The 21,036-nt window shown below is 40.2% G+C and overlaps 1 protein-coding gene across 3 annotated transcripts in view; it reads left to right on the forward strand.

Annotated features, from left to right (window-relative positions):
• Positions 1 to 4,358: 4,358 nt before the first annotated feature.
• Positions 4,359 to 21,036, forward strand: part of INO80D (INO80 complex subunit D) — a 45,956-nt gene continuing 29,278 nt past the window's right edge. Inside the window, exons 1-5 of one of the 3 annotated variants that reach the window (XM_053981733.1) lie at positions 4,359 to 4,397; positions 5,701 to 5,770; positions 13,497 to 13,592; positions 13,700 to 13,946; positions 19,461 to 20,209. In XM_053981733.1, the coding sequence (XP_053837708.1) occupies positions 13,729 to 13,946; positions 19,461 to 20,209 (967 nt within the window). In that variant the 5' untranslated portion in view covers positions 4,359 to 4,397; positions 5,701 to 5,770; positions 13,497 to 13,592; positions 13,700 to 13,728. Of the gene's footprint in view, positions 4,398 to 5,184; positions 5,255 to 5,700; positions 5,771 to 13,496; positions 13,593 to 13,699; positions 13,947 to 19,460; positions 20,210 to 21,036 lie in introns of those variants that run through there. The other 2 variants (XM_053981734.1, XM_053981735.1) reach the window with 2 other exon arrangements.

The following is a 21,036-nucleotide window of genomic DNA, read 5'->3' on the forward strand; positions in this document are numbered from 1 at the left end:
CCCAAATACACAAGAGACAACCATTGCTATGAAATTTTCATGTTAAAGAATTGTTGAAAAATAAGAATAAGCATTTTTCAAAAATAGTAATATGCTGGGATTTAATGGTTAGCTTTACCCCGGAAACTGTCACTATTACACAAACTAATACCACATCACAGTTGCTCAAGACATTGCTTAGAAGAATGTATCATAACTTCGGGTTTTATTTAATTTTTCACCCTTTTCAGTCTTTAAATGCCTAAAGACAAGATATTCTATACAAATGTGGCTCTTCAGATAAAATCTTGAATTAACAGCTATCACTTAGAGTTGTTCTTCCCCTTAACAACATTCACCTGCATTTTAAATAAATTGCTAATCCCTTTAGCATGCATTTGAAGACATTGGTACTGTTTCCTCAGTATGTGTCTTTCAAGAAATAATACCAAGATGCCGACATTGTAACACTATTTGTGGAGAACTCTGTGCATCACATGCACAGAGTCTAAGTCATGCTCCAGAAATTCTTGAAGTCTGCACTTGGGGTGCATACGACCTTGGGAGAGAGTCAAGGTTCATTTCTTGATGCAGCCTCCTCCAGTAACTGGTGTACAACCTAAAGCACCTATTTCATTGCCTTATTAGAGTCACAAAGCTTATTCACTGCATCGCTGCCCTCTGTCTCACTGCTAACACAAGTGAGACACATCAGCACAGAATGCCTCATTAGCCAAAACCTGTGATTTACAGAACATGAATGTTCTCTGACCACTCTGTGCTCAAGTGTACAATAAGTTTACTGGATGGAGCAGTTGGTCCAGGGATGAGGCTGATATAAATCAAGGCAGACGGACCCGTTCTGAAGAAATGCAAGTTCCAGAATAAAATTCTGAATGTTGTATAGGGGACCTTTTGTGTTTTGGGTTTACACATTGTACAGAAGTGTAATTTCAGAGCACTGCTCTACCCATCAAAATCATCTACGTTCCAACCTAAGAGTCTTGTCCATAAAGATAAGCAAATATTCTTTAAAAAATAATTTCATTTTACATTACTAAAGCTAGCAGACTGCTCCTTTAGGTTGTTACTGTGTAACATTGTATTTTCAGCAAAACAATTAAAATAATATTTGCATCTCTTAGTAAGTTAGTGAAAAGCAAGTTACTCTCAGATAAATAAAGTTTTGTTAAATAAATTTATCTATCCATGAACTACAAATTTTTAATTTCTCTGTTGAATGATTATACCATAGTCCACACAACCAAGATCTGGCAATTTTTTCCTTTTTACTTTCTCCTCCTTAAAAAAATTGAATTTTTTTTTTTTTTTTTTTTGGTACAAGATACTCTAAGTATCCCATTTCAAGTTTTCCTATTCCAAACTTCCAGATTCAAAATGTTTCTCATTTTGCTTGGTATTAACCTTCTGGCTTCACAATTAAAACACATCAAATAGATCTTATGATGTCACCAAAATGTGTAATGCTACCATGATGCATGTTTAAATTTAGGCAGGCAAGTAATTAATACTGATTAAAGTCAGTATCTGCAAAGTCAAACACATAAGCCCAAGAAAAGGTTGTTTCTGTGTTCAGCTTCTCAAGTGCATTCATAGCCATTTCTCTAAAATGTTGAATCACCTGCATCCCATTTTAAAAAATACAGTTCCAAGATACTAAGTGTGCTGTACAGATATTAAGAGTACCACAGAGAGATACAGCATAGATTAGTTGTTCACGGTGTGCCTCTCTTCCTGAAACACAAAAACCATCTTAATAGCCCAATGAAGAGAACTTGAACTGTAGTTGAATTATACGGAACTACTGAATTAAGCTGAAAGTAGCAATTCTCTTGTTTAACACAATGGTTGGTACAAGAAATCAGTTCACAGAAACTTGAATTTGGTACTCAAGCAAAATCCTACCAACTTGGTAAGAGTTTTATGATCCTTCAAGCACTTCTGAATTAGTAAGGCCTGCAACCATTTGCAAAACTGGGGTCTGAGAATTTGGCCCTTTATCTATCTATTTAGAATAAAAGAAAAGGAAATACTAGTTTATGCTGCATTTGTTGAATTCCTAAATTAAGATAATTTATTTGCAATATTTCAAAGGATCTGCAGTTCTTCAGTCATCCTATACCTGACCAAGGTTTGTAATCTCTCATTCCTGTAGTGAATTGTAGGTATAGGATATAAAAGTAGTTTTTGCTGGAACAGCTTACAAAGAGAATAATCATACTTCCATGCTCTGAAGCATACAATAATGAGTAGTAAAATGATGAAGGACCCTAATGATTGCATTACTTCTATACAAAATACAAACTCTTTTGAAATACAGGAGCAACATATTTGTTTGGGTTTTGTTGTTGTTGTTGTTTCCTAACATCAGCAGAACTATGCATTTAACAGATTAATAACTGAAAAACGGGAAAAAAAAAAACAAATAACAGAAAAACACCTCCCATGCAATAATTCCATTGAATGCAACACTCTGGATTATTAAAAATGAGCTAGGTAGACTAAGCATAATCTACAAAAACTCTGCTAAAAAAAACAGTTTGACACAAAGGCCAGCTGACTTTTAATTATATTTTAATTGAAACCTATTTATCTAAATGAAAAACCCACTATGAACACACAAAATACACTCACCATGCAGGCTGGGCAAACTTAAAGTATGTTTTGAAATGCGGACGTACATAAAATACGGGATTTAATTTTTTTTTTTTTTAAGATTACAAGAACTGAACTAAACCAATATATTTCAGATTTGGCAGGGGAGAAGAAGTTGATAATATACCAAGTAATTCAGTACTTCATCCATATGACCTTAGTCTGACTGCAGTTCAATTAGTCTACACCACCTGAATAATTTTTACAATGGAAAAAACATAATGTATAGCTCATTAGTTTCCTAACTATTTCCTCTTCCTTCGGGACAAATAAAAAGGCATCTTTGCAGTTCATCTCTGAATAGGACTGTGGATAATACTACTTCAAGAAACATTATCACATATCTGCTGAATACAGTCATCAGTGTCTTCACCTACAGATACACCACAGCATCTGACACTGTTTTGACAGCATTTAATATATTTTTTACAATCTAGTAAAATAATCTGCAACAAAGAAAAGTACTATTATTTTATATTACAAGACACTGTAGTATAAATTTATAGCATTTCTCGATTATAAGTTAGGAATAATATTCATAAATATCAAGAACAAAGCCCTTAAATCAAAACAGTAACTTAAAAAGAACCAAACCAGATTTTTAGAAGGCTGCAAAGTGCTTTGAAAACATTAAGAACAAAACTCAACTGTTGCCCCCAAATTTCTTGCTATGAGTCCTGTTTTTTCACATCCCATCCTTGAAGGGCAGACAATGCTAAATTTATGACAGCACAACGTCTCAGATATCTATCACAGGTTCCTCTCACTCGCATTAAATCCTCCATTGTTTCTCCACATAGCTTACTCTAGAAAGAAATTTAAAAAAAAAAAAAAATTAAAAGATACGGGTTTTTTTCCTGCCTGTATATCCAATTTTATTTACAATGCCTTGAGAGAGAGAAAGACGTTATGGTACAGTTACACCAAACTATCCGACAACAATCTCAGCTGTTTACTAAGACTACGAATACCAAAAAAAAGTTACGCAAACTTTCACAATTACACACTAATTTTTAGAACCATCACAAAATGACAAAAAAGTTATCAACTTTAAAATACAGAAAAAAATTACATAGCTTTAAGAACAACGAAGTTACTAAAAATATATTTTTTACCATACCTCCTTTAATTTTTTTTCCAGGGAGTTGATCTTTACAGATTATTAAAAAAAAAAAAATTTCTTCAGCCAAGAACCATTGCATTTTATTTTTATTTAAAAAAAAAAAAGTCACACAAATGATAAAATATTTTGTTTTGGCCATTTGTCTCCCTCCTCCAAATGGACACTTTATAAAAACCTTCTGTACTTTTTTTCCCCCTCCCTCTCTCCCTCGCTACTACCTTCAAGATGGTAGGAAAGTTGTTGTTTTGGAGGGCAGAGGAGCCGCTCTCTGATGTTATGTCCTCTCAGTGCCTGTAGTGGTGCTATAGGAGGCTGCTGGCTCTCTTCTTGAGCAGCCCCAGCAGCCCTGCCTTCTTTGCTGGAGAATATATTCAGGGATTCCCCTTAATAATCACCTACCCTCTGAGCACTTTGTAGTTTTAAAATAATAAAAGAGCCCCCAAAGCTTCCTCCCCACAAAAAGCAGGATCTTCTCAGAGACAGGGGGGCAGCAGCTCCTCAGCACAGAACCCGAGCACATTCCCAGTCCCTCTGCTGGGGAGGAAACTCTGATCTGTCAGCCCAACAGAGGGAAAGGGGGGAGAGGAGAGAGAGGAGGGAAAAAAAAGCAGCTGGAAAGGTAAGCCAGGCCCGGCCTGCATCCCCGGGCTCGCGTAGCGCGGCAGGCGGTGCGGAGGGTGCAGGGCGGACGGGGAGGCGGGCTACGCGAGGCCGGGGATCGGTCGGAGCGGTGTAGGCCGCAGTAGGGGGTGCGGGGAGCCAGGGGGGTTTTTGAAGCTTTCGGGCGCCGGGAGGAGCGCCGGAGGGGGGTGAGACGGCCGCCGGGGCACAGCGGGAGGGTCGGGGCGCGGCGCCTTTGCCCGGGAGGTGAAGGGCGGCGAGCGAGAACGGGGGCGGGGGGGCGCTAGGCCTCGGCGCGGCGCGGCCCGGCCGCTCCGTTCCCCGCCCCGCCGGGCCCCCCGCGCCGGGCCCCGGGCCCAGAGCGGGCCGAGCCCCGCCGCCGGCGGGGCCGGGCGGCTGGGGGGAAGCGGTGGGGGCGCCGCGGCTGGGGCCGCTCTTCCCCCCCAAGCCCCCCCGCCCCCCGCGCGGGGCGAGGGGGCCGCGGGACGGGGGGACGGGGGCGGCATTAATTTGCCGAAATGACTTTTAATGAGCGGTGGCGGGGTCGGGGGGCACCCCCTCCCCCAGCCCGGTGCGGGGCCGCCGCGGCGGAGGCGGTGCCGGTGCCGGTCCCGCGGGGCTGCGCCGGCCGCGGCCTGGAAAGTTTCGCAGCGTTTTTGGGGTGCTTTCCCCCCACACCGCCGCCGGCGCCCACCCCCCGCCCGCAGCCGTGGGGACCGTGCCGGCGGGGCGGGGGCACCTCGGAATGCGGCCGCAGGTTCCCCCCCGCCCGTCCCGTACCCCCTTTTCCCCTCGTCCGTGACCCCCTTCGGCCGGGCCGGCGGCGGGTGGATTCGCCGCACAACTTTTTGGGAGGTAGTGGGGGGTGGTTTTGGGGGTGCGGGGAAGCCCTCGGAGTGTCCCCCCCGCCCCCTATGCTGCCGGCACGTGGGGCGCCGGGCCGGCCCCCGGAGCAGGGAACGAGGGGCAGGGGCGAGGGGCTGCCCTGGCAGCACCTTCGGTGCCGGGCACGTGCCGGGGCCGGCGGCTGCCTGAGCCCTGCCGGGGCCGGGCTGGGGTCCCTCGGCATCCCACTGTGCCAGGACCCATTAGCGGGACAGGAGCCACAGCCCGCTGGCACCTCAGCCAGGGGAGGGGTTCGCCTCAGTAGCCCCTACACGGCAGGGGCTGTGTCGGGTCCCCTCTCGTGTCCCTGTCGGCACCCAAACTGTCCCTGTGGGCTGGGGTCCCGCTGGGCTGCGGCGTCTGTGTCAGGTGCTGCTGCCCCCCAGGACTGAAAATGAAAGGATCCTTTTTTTCAGGGAAAAGAACGTCTGGTAGTTGTGAAGTGAGTGCACTGGAAGACCCACCATCACACTTCACCCCGCACAGGTGAAATAGCTCCGGTTTCTAATGCAGGAAGTGGCACGTTTCGGTCAAATATTCCTTAATGTGTCTTTTAGGTCAAAATTATAATGGCTTTTTGTACAAGTAACCTCAAATGAATTTTGGAAGTGACAGTGACACTCACCTTAAAGCCTTATATTATACCATCTGATTAAAATACATAGAGTTAGTTCTAACTTTGTTAATCAACAATGTGCAATGCAGGTTTATTTTACAGCCTTTCAGTTTTTGAGGGTTGGGAGACTTAAAAATAAAATTGACAAAATTAGGGCAATGCACTGTTCCCCTTTAGATAGGTGCCCTCTCCTATGGGCTCAGCTGTAGTGGCAGTGTTTTGTGCTCAGGCCATACCAGGTACCACTGCTGATGGCCGAAGTGGAGCGCTCGTGAAGCCGTCTCTTACAAACTGGTGACATTCAGCCTTTCGCATGAACCGTTTGTAATATATACAAAGATCACACAAGTTTTATTAATTGTAAAGCTAAATTATTTACAGAAAGCAACGCAAAATTTACATACTGGGGGTTATTTTGATGTTCAGTATTTTTGTGATGAGTGATTGAATTTGTGTGTAGGACCTGGTCCTACAGAACTGCGTATAGCATGTTCTCATGGTATGGTAAATCATCAGGAGGTACAAATTTATTTTAAGACCACACTGAAACTCCAATAGCTTATACCTGCTGAAAGGTTCCTCTGTGAGGAGCTCTATTGGTTTTTATTGAGTATTCCTACTGAAGCAAGAATGATACTGTATTGTGAGAAAATAAGTTTGTTTGTCTTTGTAGTACTGGGACTAAAAATAAGACAAAGATACTTTGTTTAACCTCATCTGGAAAGGCAGGCTATGTGTTATTTAAATAAATAAAAGACTTTGACTTACTTTTTTTTCCCCAAGTACAGATGCAAGGTGTGGTGTGGTATGTTTAATCTCTACTTTATCTCAGGATATTGCTTTTGGTATTTTGAGATAAGATTTTTAAAGTACATTTCTGCCATGTTGCAATGTCATAAAGGGTCCGTTTGTTGCTGTATCTGAAGGCCGCCTCTTTGCAGCCCTTCTCATCCTGGCAAAACCCAGGCCTGTTTTTAACTACATTGAAATAACCATGAGTGACAACCTCCCTGTGAGGGTGAGAGGACTGGGGCCTGGAGACCTTCTGCTCAAATAGAGAAATCCTTGTTCAAAAGACTTTCAAGATACAGAGCCCATCTTGAACCTTAGGTCAGGAATAGCCATGTTTAGGAAATTATTTTTGAAATCTGTAGGAATGTACTCTTGGCAGTAGTTATAAATTTTCCTATGTAAGTTCTTTTTTCTTTAGAAATCCTCTGAAGTTTCTAAAATTTGTAGTCTTAAATGTTTGTTGTTTTTTAGGGTTTGAGCTGTCTGTGTCAGGTTTTCTCTAAGATACTATGAGGTACAGATGAGTGAATCAGCTGAAGTGAAAATTCCTGCTTAAGTTCATTTGATATAAGAAAACAAAAAGAACCTGTTCAGTTTGTGAGCAAAAACTTTCTTGCTCCTCATAGTTATGTTTTCTGCTCTTGATTGTAACCAGTTACAAGTCTGTAAGTTCCCTAGCTGTTCCTATTATTAGGAATAATGCTTAAGTTTAATTCTGTATTTATTGTGTTATATTCTAAAGCATAATCTGTTTTGCCAGTGTTGCCTAAAGCATTCTGCTGCTTTTCTGTTAATATATTGGACATCCTTATGCAATGTAAACTGCCTTTTGCCAGAACTGAAGTAATAAGCTTTTTGAAAAGGCAGAATGAGGACAATATTGCTTCTTTCTTCCTAGGTAGATCTTAACATATGAAAAAAAGTAGTCCAAAATGCGATTCCAGGCGGTAACTAAAAATATCTTGTGAGATCTTAACATGTTGAATGCCTTGATCTGTCAGGGTACTTGCATGTGTGTTACAGTACCTGTACTTCAGAGGCCTTCCTGAGTAAGGACTGTACTGTAGTTAGTAAAAGTGTTCTGTACAGGAACTCTTGTAGCTAACTTTGGTTGCTATCCAGTGTCCTCTGTCTCAATTTGAGTGCTTTTACTGACAAAAAGACTCTTGTTTCCACAATTACAGCATTCTTGATTTGGTAGCTGAGTGTAGTAGAGAATTGAGCTGTTAAAAGACTAGAACTAAGCCAAACTTATGGTTAGATCACAGCATAGGGACAGAAGTTACAACTTTGTGGTGTTGATGTTGGTCACAATTAGATGTGGTACAGCTTCTCTTGATAACACAAAACATTTCAAAGAGATGTATTAGTTGCTATGAAATAGAGAAAATGAATGTTTTAAATTCATACTTAGAAGTATACGTTTTATTAACATTGATTGAAAAGTTTTCCTATAAAATAGCTTTAATGCGTATCTTTTTGCACTTAAAGCTATTTTGTAGCATGCACTTGTCATGAACTTTATGGCTTCTGTTCATCTTGGAGTGGATGAAATTCCGTGTTCCCAAACATCTTGCACTCCGTGTGTCTGCTCAGTTTCAGGAAATGGATCTGACAATGACAGGTACTTGTTCTTTCTTGGTCAAGAGGAAATGACAAAACTACTATTTATGTTATTTGTGCTTGTGGAGAAGCTGAGATTCTTGTAGATCCATGTTGTACTTCTGACCCCAAGCTGATGGTTTTGGGAACCTACGGAGATGATTGTACCTTGTGTGTGAGATGTCATGAGCACACCAAGTAATTTAACATGAAATTTAGGCTAGTATTAGCAAATGCAAACAACACAGTAAACACTTCTGTAGTTGTGGATTTTGTTTGGATGCAGTGTGTGAAGCTCTGAGCTCAGTCCTCTTAATTATACATCTTTTAACCACCAGCATATAATTGCCTTGCAATTTACAATGCATTTGGGGATTCCATTGCCTAAAAGGGTCTTACATTGAATGTCAAGTTCTGAGCATATGTTTAAGACTGTATCAACCCACATGATTTAAAATGCTCTAATATTTTCAGCACAGCATTTGCGCAAAATTGCCGATCTGAGTTTTGAGGCTCTAGTGCTTTGGGCTTTCTATGAGTGAGTAAGCCATTACCTTCCCTGTAGACTACTCACGATATCAGGTACCAGATTTCTGTATGGCATAATGCTGCTACTTGGGTATGGTTATAGTGAAGATCGTCCTCCAAAGTTTGCTGCTGCACTGTTTTCCAGCCTCTCTGAAGGACTGTTAAGCTCTTTTGGAAGAGGGTATGTGGAGTGCAGAGCTACAACTGTGCTGTCTTTGGAGCTGATGTGCACTGCAAGGGAGCTTTTTCACTGTAGTGAAAAGCCAGTACTAAAAGCAAGTTGGAAGCTGGCTTCTTCCAGAGGCTGGTAGTAGGTATTGGCAGTTGGACAGGTGTGTTCCTGTGTGTATTGAAATCTTTCATTTCTCTTTTTGCAGTCTCTGTGCAAACCACCTTCAGTTGTCTTATGGACTACCAGTGGCTACACTCAGCAGGACAAATAGCTCTGCTCTTAAGTGCTGATGTCTCAGAGTGTGACTTTGCTCTGTCCTTGCTGTAAAGCCTTGATGGGGTGCTAAGTTTGTTACTCTTCTTCACATGTCCAGATAGGACTTTAGCCAGAGGGAGGAGATTTTCTTCCAGTCAGCTGCTCAAGAATAAAAAATGGGACAAGGGGAGAAGTGAATGTGTTACGAAGTTACAAATATTAGCGATAACCTCATAAAAATGTGAAAAATACCCCACTGAGTCAGATTAGCTTTGATCCAACCGAATGTTCTGTCTCAGGCAGTAGGAATAAGTGATGCTACTTAGTGTTTTAAAAGCCCAGACACTTTTTTTGTGCTTAATTTTCCTACTCCTCCACCACCCATATTTGTTAAATTGGTCATGCTAGCGAGTGCATCACTTATGTCCCCGTTGTCCATGAACTTCTCTATTGCCTTTTTGAACCTGATGGTGCTGTCTTGCTTCCATAGTCTCATGTGACTGCAAGCTCCAGCAGTTCACTGCCTGTGAGTAGTAAAAATGAAGAACTACTTCTTTGATATGTTTTGAGTCAATCTCTTGCTAACTTCATCAGGTACCCCTAGCTGCAATATTTTGTGATCTAGTATGGCTGCTCTATATTTACCTTATTCCCTTACCATGATTTTTTACACCTCAGTCATGTATTACATCAGTTGGCAAGGGCACACATTTTTAGATTCCCTTCTGTTCTTTGCCCTGTTGTTTCTTACTAATGCAAAATCTTTTATTTAGAATCAGTTGTTTGAGGAAAATCTAGGTTCCTCAAGAAGCAGCTTCGGGTTTCTCATTCACAGGTTGTGGCTAAAGTTAGTTTGAGCATATTCAGGCATAATTTTTTTTTCTGTTGAACCTTCCTACGTCTTCAATGTAGAGTATAAATGCAAAACAAAAACAGCTTCCAGAAAGTTTTGTATTCTGATATTTTTATAGTGAAGTACAGCTGCTTAAGCATTTGCTTTTTCCAGGGGAAGTCCATGTTTCCGTCATCTCTTACTGAATCCTGTGGGACAAAAATAATTTCTCCCCCACCCACTATTTAGCTAAGTGTAGTTTCAGTTCTCTTCAGCTAAGCGACATGTGCCTGTTCCATGCATGTGCTACTTTTTACGTAGCAGCAAAAAGTTCTGATAAGAACTCCTGTAAATTGTTAAAAATAAAACACTGCATCGGATGAAATCAGAATGAAGAGATTTAAGTGTCTTCATTATTTTTGTATATATTTATTTATACACACACACACTCTCCTATATGGTATCCGATGGAAGTAAAAAAAAAAAATGCTCTTTTTAGATTAAGTCCAGCTTCAGTCTCTGATTCTGGCAATGTATCCACATAGTGACATGTCTTTTGGGGAGTCTGTTTAAGAATCTACCAATAAACCTATAATTGCAAGTTTGAGAAAATTACTGTGTTGTTTTTTTTTTAATATAACATTGGTTGGCTACCATGTTTATTGGCTTTCTTGTTCCTTGCACTGTAGTTGCAGTAATTGATTACTGTCAGGATTTTTAACATGGTTATATTGCATGAGCTTCTTCTAGTGTATATATAGACCCAAGAACTCATGTTCATGCTCGTTCGTTTCCCTGGGGATTATTGTCAGTATTTTTGTGCGAATGTTTCATATGGCATTGTCCTTGTGCCCTGTATCTCTCAGACAAGTGAGAAGTGAAATACTATGCCTGCCTTGACACAGTCAAGTTAAATGCAAAAATAAGACTTAATTATGAGTTAAATCCAAAAATAAGACTGTGGCCACAAGAATAAAACTAGGATTATAGTGGCTGGGAGCTGTGGAGCAGTTTCTTTACAGAAGCTTAACTCAGGCACATAAGGTATGCATTTCTCACTGTTTACTTTGGAACCATCCTAAGAAACTCTTTCTTTGGTTTGTTACTTGCTAACCTTCAGAAAAGAAATACAGCTGGGTTGTACAAAAGAGGAGAAAGTTAGTGATCCATCAGAAAGTCTGCAAAGCATGATAGTAGTAGTTTAAAAGAAGGTGATAAATGTACCAGAAGAAAATAGAGCGCAACTTGTGGGTCACCACAGCTGGAAGATAAACTTGGTCTTTCAAGTTTTATGTCCAGTCCAGTATGCCACCTAATCCAAGCTTTGATAAACTGAGAGAAGCAGACTCTCCAGCAAAAGGCTTTCTGTCAGCCTGTTGTGTGTGTGAGATGCAAGTAGTTAAGACTCATTTGATTACTTTTGCTGCCATAGTAATAGAGGAGTCCATATCTCAAAATTATGGGAAACAGACACTGACAACAACTCCTGTATGGGTCGTGTTCCCATGGGATTTATGTTTTTCCTTCATGTTGTTGCTGAATAATACTGAAGGGTATGTCAATATCTGCCTGAGTCAAGGTGACTGAAAGGAATATTTGGTTCTTAACATGCTAAAGAGATTGTTCCCTTTTCCCATTCTGTCTTTTTGAAAGGCACAGTCAACAGTGAACTTTCTTGTTCTTAAGACTGACATGTTGTGGAAAGTCATACTCCAGTGATTGGTTGGTTTTATGTATATGTATATACTTATATATATATATAAACTGGACTAAGTGTCTGTGTGTATGTTGTGGCTCTCTGGTGTAAGCAAAGTGAGAGACCCCTGCCTCTGGGGGTGGCTGCTTCCCTGTGTGCATGGAAAGGGAAAATGTGTGTCAAGAGGAAATACAAAGTTACCATTATTGTCAAATGATTGTTCAGGTCGCTTGCAGTAGTTACATTTTGTAGCACCTGTCTCCATTCGTTTGCTCTGTATGCTGTATGTGTGCATGTACCAAGCTGTTCCAAGAATTTTAAGTGTGTTTTTAAATCTTTTAGTACTCTTCTGTCTTTCTGCATCTACAGCTAGATATATGCTAATGAAGGCCAGATTTATGTTGTTTACTCTGTGGGATAGGGTGTTTTGTTTTGCCCTAGTGACTTAGAATTGTTTTTCTAGATCCCCCAGTGCCATAGTGCTTTGTCATTTTCTCATGGTACTTTTTTTTACAGCAGAAAGTGGAGGCTTGTACCTTTGCAAGAGGAAAGTACATCCTTCCTGCAAAGTCTGTGTAGGTTTCCTCCTTGCAATTCTGCTCTTGCCATTTTGGACCTTGGAAACAAGTAATTTCATTGAGGTGGTAATCTGTACATTTGTCACATGCCTCTGATTTATTACGTATTTCCTGGATATTACCTCTATGAATATTTCTTTCCTTGGTGTATAACATATAGGAAACAGATCTGAGTACTGAATGCATACACAGTGTTCAAAAGAGTTCATTCCAGTGCTTCAGGATGACCTTTCTGAATAAAAGCTACCTGTTGCAGGTTAAGCTTAGTGTATCATAGTAGCTGCAGAATGTATGTACTGTTACTTTTTTTGAAACTGCTTTGGGATGGTTTGGGGGTTTTACTTGTTTTTTTTTTTTTAAAGATGATTGCCAAAGATCTCTGTAATGTTGAGAACTGAAAAAGTACCTTATGGCTGCATGGATTTGCACTGTAGGAGCCTTCTTTAGCAACTGTGGGGACCACTGTAGGAACCAAGACTCTTGCTGAATTGACATTTCAGCCCTTCTGGCATTCATGGGAGTACTGACTGGTATTAATGCCTGCATTTCCCTAAAATAAGTACAGTGAAGTAGGATGAATTTTGAAGAACCGTGGTGATCTCAGGAAGGACTGCATATGGATGCTTGCAGAAATTGTAAGCAGCTACAAATCTGAAAGACTGGTCACCAGGTGTGGTAAAGAAAGCTTTTCTTAAAAAAAAAGCTTTGTTGCACTGACTGGCAAAATAATTTTGCAGCACAAAGACAGTCTGTGGTGGTTTTGTAAACAAAGATACCTTGAAGTAAACCCTCTGCAATCAAATGGGTTAATCATCTTTCAGCTTGATTTATGAAAGATCATTTATAAATGATCTAATCTGACACTTAACCTTTTTCAACTTGTAGCTTCTAATCACTTTCTGGTAGATGAGTGATGTTCTGTTAAAGTGATTTAAGTGTGGTGGCAGTAGAATTTTCTTTCCCCCAGTAATTTCTTTAATGTTTTCCAAAGATCTGTGACTACTGATTGAAAACTATTGTGCTATTGTTTTATTGGATGCTAGCTGAACCACAGGCTTGGTGACTATGTGTGCCTGTTTACTTACTGTATTAATATCTATTTTATTCTGACTGACAGTGACCCTTTTGATATTTTCCTTAGACAATCTGCTTCATCTTGGTTCATCATCATTCCAAGATAGTGGTGTCCTTGGGGCTCTCTCTTAACACTGACATGGTACAGAAGATTTAAAATCAGGTATTGTTTTGGATCCTTCTTTCCGGCCAAAATGAAACACACAACCTAGAACTGAATGCAGTTTTTCTTCCCTTATGTGATTTGTCTCAATATTTTGGTTCTTTCAGCTGATGTTCACAAGGAATAGAGTCACGTGATGTATGAAGGCAAACACATACACTTCTCTGAGGTTGACAATAAGCCCTTGTGCTCATATAGCCCCAAACTGTGCAAGCAGAGGCGACTTAACGGCTACGCCTTCTGTATCAGACACGTTCTGGAGGACAAGACTGCCCCCTTCAAGCAATGTGAATATGTGGCCAAGTACAACAGCCAACGCTGCACCAACCCCATCCCCAAGTCTGAGGACCGTAGGTGAGTTGTGGATTCCTCTCTGCAAAGTGGGAAGCGCCTGGGACGTTTTATTTAAGTTGCTGCCTGGTTTCAGGATGAGGGAGGAACTGGTCTGATTGAATTGTATTCCAGGATGTTCCTTTGAGAATTTTGTTTTAAGACCAGTATTTTATTTTTTTTTCTGTGGGAGTCCAATACTCAGCAAGAGGGCAGTAACTTAATCCCAAGGAAGTTTATGGGAGAGTTCACTGCTTTTCACAAATTTGCTATAAACTGTGGATCAAACCTGCTACACAATAACAGCTGAGAATCAGCTGTTCTAACTCATTTGCTTTGTCACTCACAGTACATGCTCTTAGAAAGGCCTGCTTGTTTAGCCAGCAGTGCCAAAAGCACACTTCCATCTGCTTTTTCAGGACAAGTAGTTGAAAATGCTTACATTCTGGACACGGGGGGCAGTGACACATAGGGACAAATCCAGAATTACAATTCAGTGTTGGTAATTTGGTACTGATCTGTAGTGTTTTACTGGAATAAAATAAATATTATTTGATAACAGATGAGCCAGCTGGGAAAGTGCCACATACTCCTTTTCTTCTTTGCTTCCCTTATTTCTCTCCTCCTCCCTGCCCAAAAGAAGATGCCCAGAGTGCCCAGGTATTAAATTCCTTGCAAAATACAGTCCTTGAACTTGTTGAGAGCTGGAAATTAAAAGCAGATTTCCTGACTTGCAGCCCATACTGTAACCTCAAGGGCATTCTTCTTTGCTCTTTAAGACTTCCTGAACACCAGTCTCATTGGTGCTGCTTGGGCCGAAATAGCAGAATTTGTCGAATCTTGTCTGCCATCTCTATATGACTTCATTTTTCAGAGCTGTCATTGCAGGTTTTGCCAGTAAGGCAGTGTTTAATTAATGTGTGTGTTAACTATCTGAGGCTTGTTCTCATAGAAATGCTTTTTTAAACCTAAAATATGAATAACATATGCCCAAAAAATCAAGCCACTATTCACTGACCTTTCACATTATTAGCTGCCATTCACTAACCTTTTGCATTATTAGTGGTGTTCCCACTGTGCCCTACATATAACTTCCTTCTCAGCCCACAGCTCCCTCTCTTGTCTGGAACAACAGTTGGACTGTGCTCTAAATTAACTTGCACTTCACCTGCCATTTCAGCTGAGGAGACTGATGAAGTGAGAAAAAAAAACATGAATGTTTGTCAAAAGCTGTAGGGCAAATGCTCAAATGACACAAGATGAATAACTTGAAGCTGTAATTTGACAGTCAGTGAGTGTTTCTTTGCTGCTGTACAATTGAGGCTCTTTGGAAATAAGCTCACAGAAATGATCATAGAAATAGTTAGCACAAATGGTATGCTGTAATTTCAGATGCAAGAGCTGTCTGAGAGAGTTCCTGTTTACCAGGGGTCATACTGAAAAACAATAGAAGTAATAGTACTTAATGACACTTTTTTACATCTCATATGTTCCCATGGAATTTGTGATTTTTCTTTACACCTTGAATTGAGTTCACACTTTGTTCTTTTTGATTTTTCTCAAGTTAAAGTGAAGTGTGGTCATGACATCTGGTGTATGTTATATTAGAATAATTCAATTGCATGTCGAGTGTCACATTACAGTACTTGAAGAGGACAGCAGGTGTCTGAAAGAGAAAATAAACTTTTAATTTCAAATGAGAGGATGTGATAGTTGAAAGAATATTTTAAAAGACTGTTTCTCAGGGCAGAGTTTAATTTTAACAATAACATTTAATGAATGCTAGTGATAAGACTGTGGCTGTTCTAAACTTTTTTTTTTTTTGGCAGGCAAACCTGTATCTGTTTCTTAGAAGACTTTTTTCACACTCCATTCAATATAAAGATGTTTGCAGTGTCTGAGTTCTTCACTCATAGCTTTTCATTTTCTTTGTACTGAATTACTGTCAGATGGTCATTTTGTCACAGTTTAGACACAGAACTGTACAGGATCAGAAGCAGTCTGTATGATGCTCTGACAGCTATCTTCTTTTATACTTTTAGAGATTGTTAAAAAAAAGTATTTCAAGAAGATGCATGTATTATATGCCAAAAGCTTCATAGTCTGTCCACAGCTAATTAAGAATTATCACTTGACCCCAGACAAATGAGATGCTACCAGGCACAAAAATAATATGATGCCATATTATTAAAGTTCTTATTAACCATTAACATTCTACAGATTAAATCTATTAATAGTGCATGACTTCACTGCCTTATTTGAAGTCTGATTTTTCTATTCACTATCCTTTTTTTTAAAGAATATATATATGTGGGATGATACACACATATCTCTGTTTTCTCTGAATACATCTCCTACTTCTTCCTTAACCAGATACACACAAAGATAATGAAATGCAACTTGATTTCTAAATATAGGCTTACTACAATTTAGTTGAGTTAAACACTATTTTGTCTCTAATTCTCCTCACTTAAGAGAATCTTTAAATTCTTTGTTAATATACAAGCTGCTCCCCAGTTTGTTTGGGTCTTAAGTAAGTGATGGAAGTTGATACCAAACTGGGGTGTACTAAGAAGCAGAATGCATTTGTAGATAGAAAACCTCACTATCTGAATTCTTGCTTTCCCAGTGGATGCAGGAAACTGTCCAGCTGAAATCTTCAGAGCCCATCACATTTTGTGTGCTTCATGTTATGATTTTAATTTTAATGGATATCAACCCGCCATATTTGTGGACTTAATTTGACATTACCTGCACAGAAGAAGTGCCTTTGGTGCTGAATGAGGAAAGGGAAAACACCTGTATTAGATACTTACTGTGATACTGTCAGTTGAGCTCACAGACAGGTTATAGAAGTGAAAAACTGAGCCTCTCAGACAGGCTTGTCAGAATTGGCTTTTGTAGGGCCAGCTTGACCCTAATGGATTTTGTGCTCAGAGCTGTGTGAAAAGCACTGTGCTATTTGCAGGTTTGTTTCCTGTGTTCCCAGTAATCTGACTTCCATGGAGCTTGAACTACTAATGCAGACTCTGCAGCACCACGTGAAGTCAGAGCCACTTTAGGCCAGGGCCAGCTAAAAAGCCATCCTGGAATGTGGAGGATGGGGAAATGTGGGTGCATACCCCCCTGGCTGTGTGCAGGGCTAGCAATAGCCTGACACAGTTGAGGCTGAAGTGGTGCTAATGAGAACTATGTCTAGCCAAAACTGCTTGTGTGCAATCTTCTTTACCCAGAGAAGACTGTACTGCCCTTCCTGGTTTCTTCTTGCTCCTGTTAGTCCAAGGTGTAACAGCTTTGATTATACTGGAAGACAGGGAGTTGACAAAGCCTGCAGCACAGAGCCAAGTCAGTGTGTACTGGAATCTGAATGTTGTAGCCTGGCATCCGTGGGTTTGTGTCCAGTGGAGCCGTTTGGTTCTCAGTGTTGCAGTATGGTCAGCTGTAAGAGCCCAAGCTTTATTCTCTGCCATATAAAAATGATTCTGTTAGAGTTAAATGAGCAAGACAAACCCTTGCTAGCCTAAAACTCTGACAATTTTAGCAAGCTTATTACCTTTCCACAGACTTATTCACCTTTTCTATTTCTTTTCTTACTGTTTTTGCAATGAAAACAGACTATGCAGTTCTACCTCCTCACATCAGCACAAGCACAGGATGACAATAATTTAAGTTCTGAACAATATAAGGGAAGAATTTGTGTTGAGCAGAACATTCTTTTTATTGGCATAAGAGGGAAAAAAATTCCCTTGTGTTTGTTTAGTCTGTTTGTTGTTTTTTTTCTTCTGTAGTGCTAAAAGTGCTGTGGTAACTGTTCAAACAACATATTTAAAAAGGGCTTAATTTTAAATATGGAAACAGTGCTTGTTGACTTTAAGGGAAGCTTTATTGAGCCCTCATTATATAATTTTATTTTTAGAAGTGCATCTCTCAGTATGAATTTACAGTATTCCAGTGTGTTCTAATAAGGACTGCACAAGTTGTTGGCTTTTAGCTTGCCTCATCTAGGTTTATTTATTACTTACAACATAATGTAATGAAGAAATTATTTAGGCAATAATAAGTAGCAGTGCTTTTCAGCCTTTTCTGATTTGTGAAAACTTAGGAGTGTGGGTCTTGCAAGAAGCTACATATATGGAGACCATTAAAGAACATATATGAATTTTCTTTCTCTTTTTTCCCTTTTAAGGACCCTTTAGAGCTGTTCACACGTTGTCTCTTTAGAAATGGGTCGACAAGTTGAAAGTGACTAAACTGAAGTGCTGAACCTTTTTGGGGGGGTTGTTTTGGGCTTTTCTACCATTTTTTGCTCCATGAAGACCAGAAATAATATAATTTTAACCTATTTTTTCAATTAAACTTACTGTTCTCAGATTCATACTTTGATCCAATTTAAAAGAATACCTTCATGGTATTCTATTAATTATCTTGTCCATAATTACCTTGATGCAGACATCACTCTTTCCCTGTATCTTTGGTCATTTATAAGCTGTAAGTTATAGATGGGATTATGCAAGGGCAAATTTTGATTGTTGGTGGGTTCTACAGAGACAGGAGTGCCCGCCTGTGGCGTACGGGAAAAGGATCACATCATGGTTCCTAAATTTCTGTCACATACTTATTCCAATCAAACAAAAGTTAATTGCTTACTTTTTAGTATGTCATCTGTGGCATAAGTTGTAATTATTTTTACTTTCATGACAGGGTATCAAAGACCTTTTCGCTTTCTTTTTTTTAATAGCATGACTTTGAAAGTTTTTGATATTAGAAGAACTTAAAATCCGTGCTTTTTGAGTGTATATATACGTATTTCTGGCATTGCGTAAATGCTTTCTAGCAGCAGAGAGTTTGTTTTAAGATAGATTTTTATTGAAGAATAGTCAGCTAATCCTCTGGCTTTAAAATTCATCATGTTAAACTACTAAAACAGAATTTAAGTATTTATGCTACTTGTTCAGTAAGTGGAAATAGTGATCTTTCATAGCAGATAGATATGTACTGAGATTGTCCTTATAAGAAACTGCTCCCTACTACAGTGGAATTCATAGTAATAATAATAATATGTGCATTGATGAAAATGTTAACTACTTCCACTGAAAGAATGGGCAAATGAAAGGAAGTAGTCTTCAATGTACTTTTTCTTAGGAGCTTTTGAACTGATCAGTTAATGGCTTGCCTTCCTGCTGCTTTATGTATCAGCATATGTATGTCCATTTGTTTTGTTCACTTTGGATTTTGAGTGTTTACCCTATTAGAGAATTAAGATTTTGAATGACTGTATGTGATTTTCTTATGAACAATGAAGAATCTTATATCTTAAGATTAGAAATAGTCACTTGTGTAAGTTTTTTCCTGCTGGTTTGAGAGCACCACAGTTATGTGTTGTATTAGAAGCAGTTGTGTACAGTTCTTATAAAACCTCTTCTGCTTCAGTTTATATTTGCTTGAAATGTATCTGTGAGTTTCTCCTAAGTGATGTCTTGCCTTCAGATTTTACTTACAGAAGTTTAGTTAATAACTGACTGCTCTTACTTTTCAAAGGTACTGCAACAGCCACCTGCAGGTACTTGGCTTTATACCGAAAAAGGAGAGGAAGAAAAAGAATGATCCCATAGAGGAGGTAAAGGTCAGGCATCAGATGGATGCTATGGCCTTCGGTCTAACAGTGCCCACCCTGGCCTTGAAGATGCCCAATGGGCTGGATGGGATGTCCCTCTCCCCTCCAGGGGCAAGGCTTCCTCTCCACTACCTGGAGGCAGAATTAGAAGACCCCTTTGCTTTCAATGAGGAGGATGATGACCTAAAGAAAGGGGCAACGGTGAAGAAAAAGTTGCAGAGCAAGTTGGCTCACAACCGGCAGCGCCAGAGAGAGACAGAGATTTTAAAAGTTCGCCAAGAGCACTTTAGCCCCATTCCTGCACCTTTGCAGCAGCAGCCTCTGCAGCAGCAGCACTCCCATCTGCCACCTTCATCAGCTTCGTTAAAGCCGACAGGGCTACCGCAGGGCATAGTCTGCAAGTCACCTCAACCTCTGAACACCAGCCTACCAATGCAGGGAGTGGCACCCACCACACACACTATAGCACAAGCACGGCAGTTGTCTAACAAGAGACCTCTGCCTCTCCTGCCACCCGCCAGGGCTCCTGTCACGGACCCGCCAAGGACTGACCGGGTCCTCATGAAAGCCACAGCCTTCTCTCCACACTCGTCCTGCATGAGCCGGCTCCAGAGACTGGTGAAACTGTGCACTCGAAAACAGCAGCTGGACACTGATCTGTTTCCTCACTTAGGTGAGTAGGTAATAGATGCACTGCAGCTGTATTTTTTAACCTGAAACCAAAAGACTGAAGGGGAATGTCTTCCTAGCCCTGTCCTGAATTCCTGTGCGGTACTTACAAAGTAACCCTGAGTTAGGTAATCTCTTGGCATTTTCTTTAGCCATGCTGTCTATGAAGGGAATGCCTGGACCCATCACAAATGGTTTGTGGCATTTTGGTTGTTTATTCTTTGTAATGTTCTGTTAACCATTTGAGAAACCATACTGAGGTGTAAAAAACATTGTTTGGATTATAGAGACCTCATGTTGAAGGTTTGCAACTCGAGTAGTAAATGTGACACTAGCGGTACCTACATGAGTGAACAAAGTTAGATTGAAACATTAGGTGTGTGGTAAGTGCATGTGCCATAATGAATATAAGTAAAAGTTTGGCAGTTTGGCCCATCAATCTCTGCATATTCAAAATTCCAGTTGACTTAATTGGAACACATGAGAATTTTTCTTGACTGGGCCCTATTTATGTATAGAATATGGAAGAACAGAAGGAAAAGACCATTTCAGGAGAGCAGCATTGTTACAGAAGATAGTTGGAAGGGTGAAGTCTTGTCTGCATACCATGCAGAAATAGTCTTCCCCTTACATAAAATGATCAATAGCTGCTTGTGAAATATAAGCAAATATAACCAAATTGGTGCTATGATAGTAGAGCTCTGTAAGCTTTGAAAATGCAACTGACCTTATGGCTGTTTTGTCTGTTTATGAATATAGACCTAGGCACACCTATCTGTCCTTTTTATCTTCCTCACCCTCCCAAATTACTTTTCTGCTTAATTTTTGATT

Source organism: Vidua macroura, chromosome 7, assembly GCF_024509145.1.
Source record: "Vidua macroura isolate BioBank_ID:100142 chromosome 7, ASM2450914v1, whole genome shotgun sequence".
NCBI classification, from domain to species: domain Eukaryota; kingdom Metazoa; phylum Chordata; class Aves; order Passeriformes; family Viduidae; genus Vidua; species Vidua macroura.